General features: G+C 44.7%; 1 protein-coding gene across 8 annotated transcripts in view; it reads right to left on the minus strand.

Moving 5' to 3' along the window:
- Positions 1–1,663: 1,663 nt before the first annotated feature.
- Positions 1,664–17,952, minus strand: part of LOC110521434 (transcription factor E2-alpha) — a 28,353-nt gene continuing 12,064 nt past the window's right edge. For 2 of the 8 annotated variants that reach the window (XM_021598979.2, XM_021598973.2), the window contains 18 exons: positions 16,131–16,204; positions 15,588–15,660; positions 14,952–14,992; positions 14,552–14,687; positions 12,656–12,702; positions 7,143–7,242; positions 6,818–6,975; positions 6,535–6,676; positions 6,278–6,336; positions 6,085–6,163; positions 5,830–5,906; positions 5,514–5,723; positions 5,240–5,351; positions 4,931–5,072; positions 4,574–4,636; positions 3,772–4,007; positions 3,353–3,504; positions 1,664–3,261 (listed from right to left, as the gene is read on the minus strand). In XM_021598979.2, the coding sequence (XP_021454654.2) occupies positions 3,359–3,504; positions 3,772–4,007; positions 4,574–4,636; positions 4,931–5,072; positions 5,240–5,351; positions 5,514–5,723; positions 5,830–5,906; positions 6,085–6,163; positions 6,278–6,336; positions 6,535–6,676; positions 6,818–6,975; positions 7,143–7,242; positions 12,656–12,702; positions 14,552–14,687; positions 14,952–14,992; positions 15,588–15,660; positions 16,131–16,204 (1,895 nt within the window). In that variant the 3' untranslated portion in view covers positions 1,664–3,261; positions 3,353–3,358. The remainder of the gene's footprint in view (positions 3,262–3,352; positions 3,505–3,771; positions 4,008–4,573; positions 4,637–4,930; positions 5,073–5,239; positions 5,352–5,513; positions 5,724–5,829; positions 5,907–6,084; positions 6,164–6,277; positions 6,337–6,534; positions 6,677–6,817; positions 6,976–7,142; positions 7,243–12,655; positions 12,703–14,551; positions 14,688–14,951; positions 14,993–15,587; positions 15,661–16,130; positions 16,205–17,952) is intronic. The other 6 variants (XM_021598974.2, XM_021598976.2, XM_021598977.2 and 3 more) reach the window with 6 other exon arrangements.

Here is a 17,952-nt window from a genome sequence, read left to right on the forward strand (position 1 = left end):
AGGCAATCCACATTTGAATGTTACATTCAAAACCAGTTGCATAATTACTGTTCGAGACAGTGCCCGTCTTCATAGACTTTGCTTTGTGAAGCCACATGACCATTCAGTAAGAACACTTCAATAGGACAGTCAGTGGCATAAATTCCATCCACACGTTCCCATTTGAAAAGAAATAACGAATCTGGGTAATGAACAAAGAAACTTCCTTACTCATATATATATAACAAAAACAGGAACAATATCAATATTTTAGGCCACTGTACCCCTTTGTCAAATGTTTCAATCTCATCAAAATGGGATGCACCAAAGACTGACAGCTTAATGGCCACTAAATACATAATGATAATTAAGCCTACAACTGACCCCATCAGTCTTCGTTTCTCTTTCTGAGCCTGTGTTCTTGTTTAAGTTAAGCTTTCCTCTCTAGTGGCAAATCTGACAGTCCAATTTGAGTTCATTTTGAAAATACATTAAGATTTAATATCAGCTCTTCATTCTGCTCAACTACGATACTCTAAACTTCAAACTAACATTGTCATGGATTTAAAATCTACAATGTATAGACAAATATATATTTATATGCATTTAATTTTGCTCCATTTGAAACAATATCCTTAGTTGAATTTATGCTTGAGGTGGATTTACAAATCAGATTGTCTCATTATGCAGACATTTTAACAATATAGTCAAGACACAGCATGAGCTCTTACTACACTACATCGCCAAAAGTATGTGGACACCTGCTCAACAAACTTTCAATTCCAAAATCATAGGCATTAATATGGAGTTGGTCCGCCCTTTGCTACTATAACTGCCTCCACTCTTCTGGGAAGGCTTTCCACTAGATGTTGGAACATTGCTGCAGGGACTTGCTTCCATTCAGCTAGAAGAGCATTAGTGAGGTCGGGCACTGATGTTGTGCGATCAGGTCTGGTGTTCGATGGGATTGCGGTCAGGGTTCTGTGCAGGCCAATGAAGTTTTTCCACACCGATCTCAACAAATAATTTCTGTATGAACCTGGCTTTGTGCATGGAGGCATTGTCATGCTGAAACAGGAAAGGGCCTTCCCCATACTGTTGCCACAAAGTTAGAAGAACGGAATTGTCTAGAATGTCATTATATGCTGGGGCTCCCAAGTAGTGCAGCGGTCTAAGGCACTGCATCTCAATGCTAGAGGAGTTACTACAGACCCTGGTTTGATTCCAGGCTTTATCACAACCAAGCATTATTGGGAGTCCCATTAGGCTGCACACAATTTCCCAGCGTCGTCCGGGGTAAGCCGTCATTGTAAATAAGAATTTGTTCTCAACTGACTTGCCTAGTTAAATAAAAAAGGTGAAATAAAATAAATGCTGAAGCATTAAGATTTCCCTTCACTGGAACTAAGGGGCCTAGCCCGAACCTCGAAAAACAGCCCCCAGACCAGTATTCCTCTGCCACCAATGCACTATGCATTCAAGCTGGTAGCTTTCTCCTGGCATCCACCAAACCCAGATTGGTGAAGCTTGATTCATCACTCCAGAGAATGCTTTTCCATTGCTCCAGTCCAATGGCGGCGAGCTTTACACCACTCCAGCTGACGCTTGGCATTGTACATGATCTTAGGCTTGTGTGTGGCTGCTTGGTCATGGAAACCTATTTAATGAAGCTCCCGATCAACAGTTTCTGTGCTGACGTTGCTTCCGGAGTTTGGAACTCTGTAGTCAGTGTTACAACCGAGGACAGATGATTTTTATGCACTACATGGTCCTGTTCTGTAAGCATATACGGTCTACTTCACAGCTGAGCCGTTGTTGCTCCTAGACGTTTCCCCTTCACAATAACAGCCCTTACAGTTGACCGGGGAAGTTCTAACAGTGCAGACATTTTATAAACTGACTTGTTGGAAACGTGGCATCCTATGACAGTGCCACGTTGAAAGTCACTGAGCATTTCAGTAAGGCCATTCTACTGCCAATGTTTGTCTATGGAGATTGCATGGCTGTTTGCTCGATTTATATACGTCAGTAACAGGTGTGGCTGAAATAACCGAATCCACACACGTTTGGCCATGTAGTGTCGTTCATTGGGAATGCTCAAAGCTTCAATTTTAAGAATAGACAACTGAACTTCAAATAAATTGCTTATCTGGTATTAAGAGGATATTTCATTCCATTAAGGGTATCAATGGTTGATCCTGCAAATTGGCGCCTAGTGTTAGTTTTTTAAGAATGACAATGCATGGGGCATGAGTTCAGGGTCAATTGATTTGAAACTCAAAGGGTGGCACTACACAATATGGCCATAAGATGCCCATCAGAGTATTCCAAACCAAGCCTCCAGTCTCATGACTAGACGGAACAGAGTGGCTGGTTAACGCCACAAGCTTTCCAGAAAGCTTCTCTAGTTTCTGATGGCATCAATAGTAACCAATGGGTGAGACGCAGGATGAAAAATTACTGTTTCTTTTGTGCTGTAAAACTGCTTTTCTACCCCTGGCCAGGTGTCTCCCAATTAACCTACACCGAGGGGATGCTGAAACAATACTGGAGTCTGAAATACTATTATTTAGTTTATGGCAGGGAAGAAAAGCCTTGGAGTCTTCTACAACCCTGAACATGACAACTAGGCAGGTGAGGTTCCTCCCCCTTCTGCCTCCTCTCATGTTGGGCCCAGGGCCCACAGAGCTGGGGTGGGACCTCAACTCTGTCCCACGATGCAGGTCAACTGCCCTCTCTATCACATGGATTTGGTTACATAACATATGTAAGACTGTACCATTAAGTTGGGAATGACAAATCTACACTTGCTCATACATACAAGCAACCCCGAAACAAAACGTTCCACACATTTGCTTAAATGTCTCATAAAATATGTAACAATTAGGCACAAATCCTTTGTAAATTTGTAGTTTGTTAGGCTTCTGTCTTTCACAGAGCACCTCTCGGCAGTGTTTTAAGTCCCATTTGTGGCCGGACACTAGTACTCCGGTGATCCATCATGTTACGGAAGCAAAAAAATACATGTGTATATATATATTTTTAAAAAAAAGAAAGTACAAGGTTCTTCACATTTGCGCTGGTAGTCATGGTCAGGAGTGCGGCAAATTGGCTGTGTCAGTTTTGGCAGTATGCATGTGTGGATAAGGGTGTGTGAATGTGTGTCTTGAAACTGAATTATGACAATACACAGACACATCAGTATATGTACACACTGAGAAGAATGGGTGGAAGAAGAGATCAAGGCCACATCTTCCGAGAGCCAAAGGAATTCCACCAGATCTGCAAAGGAAAATACAATAGTGTCAGTCTTCTAAACTTGAAAGCACTACAATTACTGACAAAGATGAAATATGGATGAAGAGATACCTACCTGGTATTACATATGGCTGACTGGGTTATGGCCATCTCCCCCCATGCCGGGGTGGCCTCCTGAGAGCTGCATGGGGGACTCCCCCACCACCCCAGAGACTTTCTCCTCCTCCCGTCGCTTCAGACACGCTGCTTTAGGGTTCAGGTTGCGTTCTGACAAGAGGGGATAGCAGGGAATAAAAGTTTACATTGCATACAAGTCATTTATCCAACCTTCCACTGTGCTATAAAAACTCAATCCTTTATTAAAAAGACACATAAAACAGATTTTTCTGGTGTGAAAAATAGCTGGATGAAATATTCGGGATGGTTCTCGATGGTCCACTGAGAAAAGAATATACACAGGGGACAAAGTAATACAGAGGTCAACATGTAAAAAGTGACAATACAAGAGATATGGCCACAGTAGCCCTGCGTTACCTCTGACTTGCTGCTCCAGGTTGAGAATGACGTTGACGGCTTGATGCAGGATGAGCAGTTTGGTCTGAGGTTTGTCGTTGCTGAGGTGCAGCTGGCACATGCGGCCCAGCTCCTTGAAAGCCTCGTTGATGTCTCGCACTCGCAGCCGCTCGCGGGCGTTGTTGGCCACTCGCCGCTCTTTCTCACGCTCTACCTTTACCTCAGGAGGAAGGTCCTCGTCATCCTCATCCTCTTGACTAGAAGGCGGAAGACACGGAGAGGAATGAAGCCACGGGAGGACGGCACTCACAAACCAAGCAACTAGACTTTCAAAGAGTTGGGCCGCATGTGCCAGCTGCACCTCAGCAAAACATGCGAAGCAGCATAGACACCTAAGCATTTAGCTGTCATTCTAAAAGAATCCTGGGTAGCACCAGGAAGTTATGTAGTTCTGAAAGTAAATGTATTAAAAGGAAGCTCCAGATACATTGTTAAGTCATACAATTGATCCGAATAGAAACATTTAATTTAGTCAAGACTAGGAAAATAAGTTACCAATTGCAGTGAAACGCATTATAAGACTATTTGGTAAAAATACTACACAATAATGATTTATCCCACATGGGTTGGAAATGTTGTTATCTTTTACGATTATGCTATTCAATGTTGCTTTGTTTTCCAACTTACGTCTATTACCATCAAACCAAATGAAAATGTATGTGCTAGGCTTTGCAGAACGGTAGACTTTGATATACAGTATTGGCTCCCCAATTGTGTGCTTTCAGCACACAAAGCACTATGGCCTATGGATGGAGAGACTTACTCATCTCCCGGGTCTGACAGGCCTGAGAGGCCAGAGAGGATCTGGAGGGTCAACGCCTCCTTTCTGAAAACAATGGGACATGAGGGGAGGGCATTACACAACTAGCTACCAATTCAATTAGTGACCAACTCAACTAACACAGCTCACTAGCAGTTGAAATTGTGCATCTACATCAGGGCTAATGTAATGCATTTCTCCTCGTATTTCTTTCACTAACATAATTTTACAACATTTCCACCTATGTGGGATAAAATAGTCTACAGTATGTTCATCAACCAATGGTAATACACAGGAATGCATTATCTGACAGTTGCCAGTGTCAATAGTCGGGGTGAGAGACGGTTGGTGATCACCTACCTTGCTCTGATGCGTTTGGTTTCTTTCTTCTCGTCCTCAGACTTGTCAGCGATGGAGGAGTTCTCGTCGTCCTCCTTGTCCTCCCGCTTGATGTCCGAGCCGCTGGACGAGTGTGTGGAGCGGGCCACACTTCCTGGCAGACCTGTGTTGCAGCACAGAAGCACATACCTTCAGTATGTCCGATTTAGAGAACAATTAAGTAGCCCCATTATCTTAACGGCTTGCCATGTTTTATACATTAAATCAGGGAACAGGAGTAAAGGTCACAGGTCATGTGGGGGATGAGCAGTGAATCAGTGTGTAACTCACTGGTGAAGCCCTCTGGTTGTCCAGTGGACTGTGGGGGTCCGGAGGCGTGGTGACCGTGCAACAGGGTACTGCTGGGAGGAAGGCCTGTGGGCTCCTCCTGGTGGTTCCCTCCCTGGAGAACGGTAACAAAACATGAGACATCAAGCACAACATGCAACGCGATGGCAAAAGCTTTATTAAACCTGCTGCTTGGAAAGTTCAATACAAATCATCATCATAATCTCTAATGTAAGACAACAGGGGGCTAAGTCTTGGAGTCAGAGGGTGTGTTCACCATGGTAGGGTGTCTGTTGCTGAGGGCAAGGCCAGCATTGGAGAAGGCCTGAGAGAGACCTCCCAGGCCACCGTTGTGTACAGAGGACACAGCGCTCAGCAGGCTGTGCATGTCAGAGTGGGCTCCTCCTCCCAGGCCGGGAGGGCCTTGGACAGCGTGGCTACGCAGCACGTGGATGGCCTCCTCCAGGCGGTCCTCCATTTTGTTCTGCTGCAAGGAGACAGATGTACAGGGCAAATCTCAGTCACTATGTTGACTACTATACGATCACATCAAATAATACATTTTGAAATTATTTGGAGTGAAGAGGGCGCACCAGGGCATGCAGTTGCCCTTCATAGTTGGGTGACAGGGCAGACTGCCCTGAAGGTCTTGGCCATTGAGATGCCGCTCCTGCAGAGAGAGAATAGAAGAAGTGCCATATTTACACAGAAAATCCTGTCCAACAAAATGACAGCTCTGATTTCCAACAGTAGATGGAGCTCCAGAACCATTTTCAGGGCTCCAGAGATCCATTCAAACCCTTTACTAATACAAGCTACCAGATGCAGATATAATCCAGTATGTATACCTGCAATTCCCTGGGGTGAGCCCACTGGGGTGGAGGGTGTGGAGGAGAAGTTGTTACTGTTGTGGTCCGAGGGGTAGATCTAACCCACACAGGACAAAGTGTCTTTAGACAGTGAACAGCAGAACACTGAAAGAACACAATGCAGTTCAATCAAAAGGTTTGTAGGATTTTTGTTGTTGAGAGGATTACTCACTGAAGCAAGAGCCTTCCCAATCTCATCCCCTGAGCTCCCTGCAGTGGTGCCTCTATTGGCTGTGGAGAAACGACAGCTTATTGACCTCACCCATTATTTAAAAAGGCAGCAACTACTATATAAAAAGTCTCCAATAAGCTAGTGAGACCACTTTAAAGACAATGTTAAACCGAGGGGCAACACAACATGTTTAACAGGAGAAGGACAAGGTAACTGGTTAACAAAATGCACAGTTGTCATGTGAGCCTTTATTGTACCCATGATGCTGTCTGCGCCGTTGATGGAGGATGTGTGGTTGTAGCTCCCAGACCCAGAGTGGAAGCCGGGCGCGAGACTGCCGTTCACCTCACTGCCGTGGAGAGGGTAGTTCTGTGGGGACAGAGGCAGGGGTTGACGCTTCTAGAGGGAAGACAGAACAGCTTGGGTTAGAGCAACTTGTATGGAAGTTGGATTCGTCAGAGAGTAGAAATAGCATTAAAAAAAAAAGAACACAGAACTCAATACAACAGTTACTTGAATGTAAATTATATGAAATATTACATAGTGTGGGGTTGTCCTCACCATCCTGTCCTGTGGGTTGATGGCAGAGAAGGATCCGGGCTGGCCGATGTGGGGAGAGTTCCCCAGCATGGCAGAGTAGCCAGACTGACCCAAAGGTCCTGAGGAGGCCCAAGGGTCAGAGGAGGGGTGGAGTCCCTCTGTTAACAACAACAGGGTTAGGCAATGGACTTACTCACTCAAACATGACTCACTCCAGTGCATTTGAACTCAAAACACATTTTCATATACCTTACATCATTAAGTTAACATAAAAAAAGAGGATAGACTGTCATCACTCCAGCGCTTAAGTGGTTAACATAGTTACCTTGCATGTAAAAAGAGCCTGGGTAGACAGAGCCAGGTTTGGTGCCAGGATATCCTCCGTTGTCACGGGCATACTCATCCCCGGAGGAAGAGGCATACACCTAATGGGTCAAACAAATTTCACATTAGCCGTCATTTCAACAAAACACAAAGCACACTTGTGCCATGATATATACCTACAGTCAGCCTCCCCTAAAATAAAAGGTGTCTGCACCTTACATCTACAATTGCCAAGATAACAAATACACAACTGCCACTAATCAATGGTTTTAATGTTTAGCTAACAGTTGTAGCACTAAGCAGCCAGGAGGTGGTGAGGGTGAGGCTGGCATGCCTCCCTTGCCTATGCCGTATGCGAGAGCAGCACAGTGTGGCCATGCCATGCTGGGCACAGTGACGGTTACAATCCCACAGCACAGCCAGCACTTCCTCTCTCCCAGGAGCCCAGTGACATAGCAAGGTTAGAGCCTGCAGCGCCTCCCCTCAAGCTATCCTTTCACACACTGAGATATGCACAACTGAAGGGGCATAGATAATACGCATGTATTGAATTTGTATTTATTGAATTAGGGGTGATATGGGTCCGTGACCCAATACTCTAATAGCCATTTGGTTAAATGGCCCTTCAAGGGTCCTATCAAGTTATTCCGAACCACAATGAATGCTACATTGAAAATGGCAAGCCATTCCAAACCTTTTTTCCCCTGCATGTGTCAGAAACATCAAATCACTCCCCTAAAATTCAAATGGACACAAAGATCCCAGCTTCCTGACACTATAACCCATCACTCACGCTTTCTGGCATGTACGGGGTGAAAGAGGGAAGAGAGAGAGGCTATGCTGCAAAGAATGCTAAACCAGAAAACAGATTTTTTTTCTGTAATTTGATTTAACAGAGAGAAGTGGAAAGGGAATGGAGAGATGCACTTCTAATTACAGAGCCATCTGCCTGTTCCTGGACCTGGTCCAACTCCACAGGCAGCTGGGCTGAGGAGAGCCGAGGAGAGGGAGAGGGCTGAGAGAGGCGGGGGCTGGGTGCCAGTCAGCGAGAGAGAGCGAGGTTGCAATGGAGGGGGCGGGGGCAAAGAGTGGGGAGTGTGGGGGGGGGGGGGGGGGGGGGGGGGGAATTAAGGCGCTGATGATTTATGAAATAGGCAGAGATAAGGCTGGGGTGGGGGACAGAATAAGGTAATCTAAATGACTTAAACAAAGCATGATATGGCCAGGGGAGTCAGTGTGTGAATAGGGGCTTTACTACCATCACGGTTAATTTGAGAGAACAAGGCGGAGATGGCTTCATTTAACAATAGGCTTGTCTTTCAGGGGAAACAATGTTGAGCGAATCCTCTGCTCTAGATAGATGTGTGGGGGAATGAAACAATGATTGCGGGTGGATAATTGTGTTCTTAGGAAGAAAGAATTTGGATTTCTGTGGAAGATTCTCACTAATGGGGGTTTAATGTAATTCAGGTTCTGACTGTGTGAGCATTTGTAAATCAAGTGATATAATATGACAATAGAATGGGCCTAGTAGAAAGCAATATCAACTTAAGAGAAAATATCCTCTACATTAATAATACAACCACTGTAGGTCTGTATTATTACCACTGTGTGGCGCAGCGGTCTAAGGCACTGCATCTCAGTGCTAGAGGCATCACTACAGACCATGGTTCGATCCCTGGCTGTATCACAGTGATCGGGAGTCCCATAGCGCTGTACAAAATTGGCCCAGCTTTGTCCGGGTTCGGGAAGGGTTTGGCCGGGGTAGGCCGTCATTGTAAAATAAGAATTTGTTCTTAACCGACTTGCCTAGTTAAATAAAAAGGTTAAATTACGGTTTCCCCAAACTCGGTCCTCGGGACCCTAAGGGGTGCAAGTTTTGTTTTTTGCCCTAGCACGCCATAGCCGATTCAAATAATCAACTAAACCAAAACATGCACCCCTTGGGGTCCCAAGAACAGACTTTGGGAAACGCTGGTCTAAGGAACTACATATACACATAGTAACAGTCAAAGATTTGGACACACCTACTCATTCTAGCGTTTCTCTTAATTTGTACTATTGTAGAATAATAAAGATATCAAAACAACTAAATAACACATAGGGAATCATGTAGTAATAAAATTAATTATTATATCAAAATATATTTTACATTTGAGATTCTTCAAAGTAGCCACCACTTGCCATGGCGACAGCTTTGGATACCCTTGGCATTCTCTCAACCAGCTTCATGAGGTAGTCACCTGGAATGCATTTCAATTAACAGGTGTGCCTTGTTAAAAGTTAATTTGTGGAATTTCTTTCCTTCTTAATGCGTTGGAGCCATTCAGTTGTGTTGTGACAAGGTAGGGGTGGTATACAGAAGATAGGGCTATTTGGTAAAAGACCAAATCCATATTATGGCAAGAACAGCTTTATTTAACCTTTATTTAACTAGGCAAGTCAGTTAAGAACACATTTTTATTGACAATGACAGCCTAGGAACAGTGGGTTAACTGCCTTATTCAGGGGCAGAATGACAGATTTTTACCTCGTCAGCTCGGGGATTCGATCTAGCAACCTTTCGGTTACTGGCCCAACACTAACCACTAGGCTACCTGCCGCAAAGAGAAACAATAGTTCATCATTACTTTAAGACGTGAAGGTCAGTCAATCCGGACCACTACAGGAAAGGAAGACCCAGAGTTACTTCTGCTGCAGAGGATGAGTTCAATAGAGTTACCAGTCTCGGATATTGCAGCCCAAATAAATGCTTCAGAGTTCAAGTAACAGACGCATCTCAACATCAACTGTTCAGAGGAGACTACGTGAAATCAGGCCTTCATGGTCGAATTGCTGCAAAGAAACCACTACTAAAGGACACCAATAATAAGAAGATACTTGCTTGGGCCAAGAAACACAAGTAATTGACATTAGACCGGTGGAAATATGTCCTCAGGACTGATGAGTCCAAATTTGAGAATCTTGGTTCCAGCCACCTTGTCTTTGTGAGACACAGAGTAGGTGAACGGATGATCTCTGCACGTGTGGTTCCCACCGTGAAGCATGGAGGTGGTGGTGTAATGGTGCTTTGCTGGTGACACTGTCTCTGATTTAATTAATAGTTGATGTCTTCACTATTATTCTACGATGTAGAAAACAGTAAAAATAAAGAAAAACCCTTGAATGAGTAGGTGTGTCCAAACTTTTGACTGGTACTGTATGCATGTATTAAAGAACGTATGTGGACAACCCTTGAAATTAGTGAATTAGGTTATTTCAGCCACACCCGTTGCTGACAGGTGTATAAAAATCGAGCACAGCCATGCAATCTCAATAGATAAACATTGGTAGTAAAATGGCCTTACTGAAGAGCTCAGTGACTTTCAACGTGGCACTGTCATAGGATGCCACCTTTCAGTTTGTCAAATTTCTGCCCTGCTAGCTGCACCGGTCAACTGGAAGTGTTGTTATTGTAAAGTGGAAACGTCTAGGAGCAACAACGGCTCAGCCACTAAGTGGTAGGCCACACAAGCTCACAGAACGGGACCGCCGAGTGCTGAAGAGCTTAGTGCGTAAAAATCATCTGTCCTCGGTTGCAACACTCACTACAGACTTCTTAACTGCCTCTGGAAGCAACACCAACACAATAATTGTTCGTCCCGGAGCTTCATGAAGTGGTTTTCCATGGCCGAGCAGTCGCTCACAAGCCTAAGATCACCATGCGCAATGCCAAGCATCGACTGGAGTGGCGTAAAGCTCGCCACCATTGCACTCTGGAGCAGTGGAAACGCGCTTCACCATCTGGCAGTCCGACAGACAAATCTGGGTCAGGCGGATGCCAGAAGAACGTTACCTGCCCCAATGCATAGTGCCAACTGTAAAGTTTGGTGGAGGAGGAATAACAGTCTGAGGCCGTTTTTCATGGTTCAGGGCCCTTAGTTCCAGTGAAGGGTATTCTTAACACTACAGCATATGACAACATTTTACGATTCTGTGCTTCCTACTTTGTGGCAACAGTTTGGGTTAGGCCCCAGTGCACAAAGCGAGGTCCATATAATTCACACCTTTGGGAATTGGCCTAATCGCCCAACATCAGTGCCCGACCTCACTAATGCTTGTGGCTGAATGGAAGCAAGTCCCTGCAGAAATGTTCCAGCATCTAGTAGAAAGCCTTCCCAGAAGAGTGGCTGTTATAGCAGTTAAGGGGGGGGGGACCAACTCCATATTCATGATTTTGGAATGAAATGTTCGACAAGCAGGTGTCCACATACTTTTCATGTAGTGTAGATGGCACCATATTAAGGGGTAACAATACGCCTGAGGAATGGCCTGTGTTGTGTGTGACATGGAGGTTAGGGGTTAGGGCAGGACCTGATGTACAGGTATTAGAAGTTTAGTTGAGGGGTCTGGCAGTTGGGTTGGAGAGCTAGAACTAGGCTACCACAGAGCTGAGGGTGCAAAGGGAGAGGAAGCAGGGAGGGGAGAGAGCAGGGTGAGGGAGAGAGCAGGGAGAGGAGGGTGAGGGAGAGAGCAGGGAGAGGAGGGTGAGGGAGAGAAGGGTGAGGGAGAGCAGGGTGAGGGAGAGCAGGGTGAGGGAGAGCAGGGTGAGGGAGAGCAGGGTGAGGGAGAGCAGGGTGAGGGAGAGCAGGGTGAGGGAGAGCAGGGTGAGGGAGAGCAGGGTGAGGGAGACAGGATCATCAGCAGTCATTAATCTGGGCTCAGACACAGGCTAAGAGGACTTGCGAGCAGCACGCCTCACAACTGGGTCACTCATAAGAGGAGGCCTCCCAGACCATCGTGTGGCGAAGCGTAAGCGGACGGGTTGAGGGGGGCAGCCAGGGGTTTTACATTAATTTACACTAAAACCACATGGCCATCGCTCAAACTGTGGGAGCGGCTGAGAGACGGGCCTCAAACCCAGGTGGTGTTTAATTTTGCCTATGTGGTGCAGTCACGAACCCTGGCCACAGAGGTTTCACTATGACCGTCTTCGCCGCGGTGTCATATATGCATATACGAGAGCGCAGGAGAGTGAATGTGCCCATGGTTTGGGTTACAGAAAATGTTTGTGTAATGGCAATATATCATTTTAATGATCCCTGGCAGGGGGCCTTCCACTATTAGTTAAAAAGGCATCAGGCACCCTGAACACACTGGACCATCTTACAGGGCATGGTAAGCAAATACCACACGGCATGCAATCTCAAGCATTAGTTCAACAAAAACAACTCTACAGTGTTATTTACTACTGTTGGTTATTTGGAGGCTTGCTCAGCATCTGTAGCATTTGTCAGTGGAGCACAATGTAGACTAAAGTTATTCATTTGGTACTCTGTCAGTAGTCTGAGCCCACTGTTGTAGAGACTAAATGTTTGTTTGGAAGCTCTCTCACACGCCTGCCAGTTGTTTGTCTGAGTGAGCAGAGGCCCTTTGGCCCTGCCTGTCTGTCTGTCAGAGAGCTTCTGGAGCAGACAGACAGAGTGGTAAGTGTTAGTGTGGGGAGAAGTGAAGGGGAGCAGAATGAACACTCACCGAGGAAGGCAGGCCAGGGGGTTTCCGGATCTTCTTCGGTTGGGTGTCTACAGGGAGACAGAAGGTAAATCAGATAGCACGCTTCATAAAGGTTGACTGTTAGGGCTCTATTTTCAGCTGGTGTTAAGACAGCACAATTGTCAAACGCACGCTCGTTGGAAATTTTGACCTGTTAAAGCCGGCGCTCTGCTATTTTCCAGCCCTTGCGCCAGGATTGGTAATTGAACTGTTTTACATGAGCTCGCTTGCGCCAAGGTGGGAGGGGTGGCAATATCTGAGGCATGTTCTTAAAAACATGCGCCAAAGTGCCAATTTCAGACAGCGCTGGTGGGAATATTTAAGACCAACCAAAACCTGGCCTTAATGATAACGCGTGCCACACAGTGCCCTATGCACATGGTACAAGGAAAACATGTTTTTTGTTCCCGTAAACCTCGTAGAGAAACATCAAAACAATATTTTCTCACTTTGTTTCACTTGACTAAGGCAGGTTTTTTTGTCTGTCCCAATGCATTCGCCAAGTAGTCAAGACTATCGATAAAGGGTTAAGCTCGTGACACCACTTTGAAATAAATGTCAATCACCAAAGCTTTATTAGAAGAACACGTTCTGAAGCAGAAAAACAGTGAGCGGACATCCCCTTTGTATCTATGTACGTTATTTTAGCCAGCGCCTGTTTTATTTTGGATGTGTGTAAAAAAAACACTCAATGTAGGCTACATGTCCATATGCCCATAACAGAATGAGAGCTGAGATGATGCCGGTGACCATTGTATTTAGAAACTTAAGTTATTTTCTTGTAACAATTGCTTGTTTTCTCTTCCATTTGATAACAAAACAAGCACAAAGTAGGAAACCCTTACCCTACTAGAATTAGAATCAGCTGTTTCAAAAGCAATTCACCAGGTGTTTTTCCTGGCCATGCATTAGCCAAGTAGCCTATCCATAAAAGGTTACAAAAACATTTACTCGTGATGCTTTTGCATTATTCACATAGACCTACCTGCAGTGCATACTCCAATCAGGTTGTATCCATCCTCATTTCCAAAGAGCACCTCGTCTAGTTACCAAAGAAGCCCATTTCCAAACGTATTCAAATTATTCAGTCCTATAACGCCATATCAACGGTAGGCCAAGGATGTATCTTGCTTATTGAGAACGTGCCTCACACAATACAATTTACAGAAGCCTAGTATTCTTTGTTAGAGAAGAAATAAGAGCGATGCATAAAGATATGTAGGCCTTTACTCATTGAAGTCAATTACAACAATGTTCTGTCAACACTCCAAACACTGAATGTTTTTTTTTTTTTTACAGGTATTACCAGTTTATGTAGCCTATGCTATTTAATAAACTGTAGCATCAATCCACAAGGGGCTAGGACGAGAATATTCCTGCCCCCAGCCAAATTGAACGACAACGCAAAGACCATCAATAACCTACAGAATTTGAGACAATGGCATGCAGTATTAAGCCATGAAACACGTTCATTTGCCAGTGAGTGGCCAAGCCCTTGTCACACCTACAATTAATTTATTCATCAAAACCCAGTCCTTTCGCAGCACCGCCAGTTAATGCGCTCATAATTCCTGCTGTCAAAATAGCACAAATATTTCTGGCACACCCCAGACCTATAGCGCTTCCGCCAGCACTAATATTTGCCATTGTGTTAGGTTTATTAAATTAGAGCCGTTAGTGTCTTGTTTGAAAATAAAATATTATTTGACCATATTAACGTTGTTATTGTGTATTGTTAGCATTTTTCACCCAGTTAAAAAGGTTAAAGCTACACATATATTTGGCTGAGACAACTTGTTCTATAATCTGACATAAAAAGGGAAGAGCCTGAAAAACATTTCTACAAAGAAAAGCTTTTCCCGAATCCACCTCTCTTACCTAGCTGGCCATCGGGAGGCCTCCTCCTGGGGTTGTTGGGGTACGATCCGGGGTAGAACTGAGAGGCAGACTTTAGCCCAGAGGGGGACATGGAATCTGGACTGGGCATGGCGATGTCACTGGGTAGGAAGCCAGGCTGGCAGAACAACACAAAGAGCAAGGGGTTAACAAACAACACATGCAGGAATGCATACAAAAACACATGAATGCACAGTTCTGAGAAATCCAGAACGCTCTAATTCAATGTGTTTCGGGTGAAAAGAGAAGTGAGAAAACAGGGTCTTCCTTATACTGAAACCTGACTATGAATTTTGCTCAAATCAAGTTAGAATTGGTGATGTGGGCAACCTAAACTATGATCATAACAGGGTCTAAGCAAAGGGGTCAGCAGTACTCTTACCTGGCCTCCAAACGAAGAGTATGGTACCCTCTCATTTTTACCTGCAAGACAAAAAGTACAATTAGCAGGTTCCTTATGGAATGGAAGTTACACATTGGGTATTCAGAGTACTTTTTCAAAATGACAAAGTAAAAAATTCTTAGTAGCCATTTAAAATACAAAAGTAGTGATAAAAGCGGGCTCCCCCTTTCAGAGTGCTCAGCTGCTAGCCAGACAAACCCCAAGGGAGCATTTCTGCTTCAGTGCTCCTAACATCCCCAGCACCCACTAAATACACATTACACACACAGTTTCTGGCACTTTGTCGCTCAGATAACAATTTCATGGTCATAACAAAATATGTACACACCAACAGTAACCTCCCCTACTTATTTACAACCTATCCCCATTACAACAGTGAATCCCAACCAGGGGTATTAGGACCCCTGGTGGTACTTGGCCTATCCACAGGGGGTACTTGAAAAGACTTATGAGACCACAGCCCTACTGGTAAAAATGCACGAGAGGGTAACTTCAGGGGTATCCGGGCAGAGCAAAATTCAGTTGGTGGTACAGTAACTGAAAAAGGTTGGGAACCACTTCATTACAACAGTGATAGACACAAAGAGACAAGCCGGCAGACTGAGTGTAGCCTACCTCCGATTCCTGAACTGAGGAAGGGAGATGACAGGCCCTCATGCTCATTGTAGTGGGAGCTATCTCCGTAGCCCTGTGGGAAAACAGGAAGAACACATGATGAGGACTGGAGTCCAAGTCAGCAGAGTTCACTGAAGTCCTTCCATGCCATGGCCAGTGCACTGGTTCATCCCAGTCTGTAAACTGTCATGCGAGCTCAGGAAATGTGCAGAATCCAGGCTCTAGAAATGTCATAATCATCAAGTTGTGGTAATCAGTAATCACAGTTTGCTGCAGCCAATCTTCACCCCCTATACCCCGTTCCTGAAATTTACACCGAAATGAGCCAAGACAGTTACCGTGGCTGTGAAGCTGCAATTACCGTTGGGCTTCCACAGATGTAAAGTTTAGCGCAGAGCCTGCCAACACCTGACACTGATCCAAAACATTAGGTACAAAGTAAAAACTACCAGTCTGAATCTAAAGTTTGCCAACACACTCAGCTGTTATCGTGTATGAGTGAGAGAGTTTGAGAGCCTATGAGGAGTCCCTGGTAATGCTTACCCGTCCTTGGTTGAAGGAGGGGCTGTTCTGTTCTCCAGGGCCCCAGGATCCAGAGCTACTGCGCTCGTCCAGAGCTGGATGAGAGAAACGGTGGGGTTACTCACTGACTGGTATAGATAGACAGCTTTAAAAACACACATTAGGTTGGCTGGAACATGGAAGAGACAACTTCCATTAAACTACTAGATCCGGACAAATTATACTAAGACCGTGGGCATGTTCCTCCTTCCTAGTACTAGTGCAAGTGTTCATTTGGTGTCAGCAGTGGGATCGAGTGGCAGCAGGGCAATACCGTCGACCAACAGTGAAGTTAGAGGTAGGGTCCTATAGCTCAAACCTATCTGTAGGCATGTAGCCATAATACAAGCTAGCACCCATCACTCAGGTGAACTTGTCAGCAGTGCAGGGCCGTGAGCCAATGTATGTCATTCACAACAGTTAACTGGTTTAAAGGCAAAGCCACTGGGACAACAGGTCATCTTTAAGAGAATCTGCCATTGTTGAATTAAAGGGATAGTTAACCCAATTTACAACATGGCATTGGTTTCTTCAACTTGTAAGCAGTCTAGAGACAAGGTATGATGGAAATCCATGCAATATTGGTCCCCTGGCACAGTTTCTACATACAAACGTTTTCACATTTGTGGCACAAATCCCATTCAGGTCAGGGGACCGATATTAGCATTTTTAGCACCTCATTTCCAAATTATCCAAAAGTATTCAAAATTGACTGTGAAGCTCAAAGTCACTTAGAGGTTTTGAACATGATGCATAAAAAATGTTAATATTGGTCCCATGACTTGAAAGGGATTTGTGCCACAAATGCTAAAATGTTAGCATGTGGAAACAGTGCCAGGGAAACTAAATAAAAGCATGGATTGCTGTCATACCTTATCCATAGACAGTTTTCCACAAGCAGTGTAAACAATCCCAAAGATCTAGGCAGAGACTATTTAAGGTAGGGTAAGGAAATCAATATGTATTTGTACATTTGGGTGAACTATCCCTTTGAGGAACGATTCCATACATATCCATGTGAAAACATCAAAGTGAAAATCACCAGTCTAATAGAGGGGTCATTTCACTGATTGGCTGAGAAAACAAACTATAAACAGAATGTGTCATTGTCCAGCTTCTCATTGAAATTCGTTCCACAGCAGTTTTGCAGATGCCATCATACGCTAAGCCATAAAACAACCAATAACATACATATTCAGTACACAAAACGTATATGAATATGTTAAATTATTTCACAAGTGGTGGCTGTGGCATAGGAAAAACAAGGATTCGAAAGATTGGCGGAGCAGAAATTCCAAATACCCCCTTCTCCCATAGTCTTATCCGTTAATGCTACCAAGCCTCTCTGGAGACACAGGGCTTAATTGCATACTAATTTGCATAATTGTGCATATTAATGTAGTTGCCTTATGAATATTCATATTTCTCCTTTGATTTTTGCCTAATTAAAAAAATGTGTGCTTGAGAGGGAGAGTGTGAGGAGAGGGAGGGAGGGAGAGGGGGTCTGGGTGAGATGAGCGACTGACGAGTAAAAATGACTGATTAGGCTAACAGAGTGGTGCAAGCACCTACACACGCTATGACAGCCATGATCTATGGAGCTGATGCCACTGGCATGGAGAAGCAGGGGAGCAGGACCTCCAAAGATCAGCCTTACTCAGTCACTGTCAGTGGGCAGAAAGGCCACACTCCTAACACAGCTACATATAGTCACAACAGCACACAGGAGTGATGGACAACGAAATATGTAAGACAGGCTTTGCATGGACACCACTTCATCTAAAACAGCCTTGCTGGCAGAGTT

Source organism: Oncorhynchus mykiss, chromosome 30, assembly GCF_013265735.2.
Source record: "Oncorhynchus mykiss isolate Arlee chromosome 30, USDA_OmykA_1.1, whole genome shotgun sequence".
NCBI classification, from domain to species: Eukaryota; Metazoa; Chordata; class Actinopteri; order Salmoniformes; family Salmonidae; genus Oncorhynchus; species Oncorhynchus mykiss.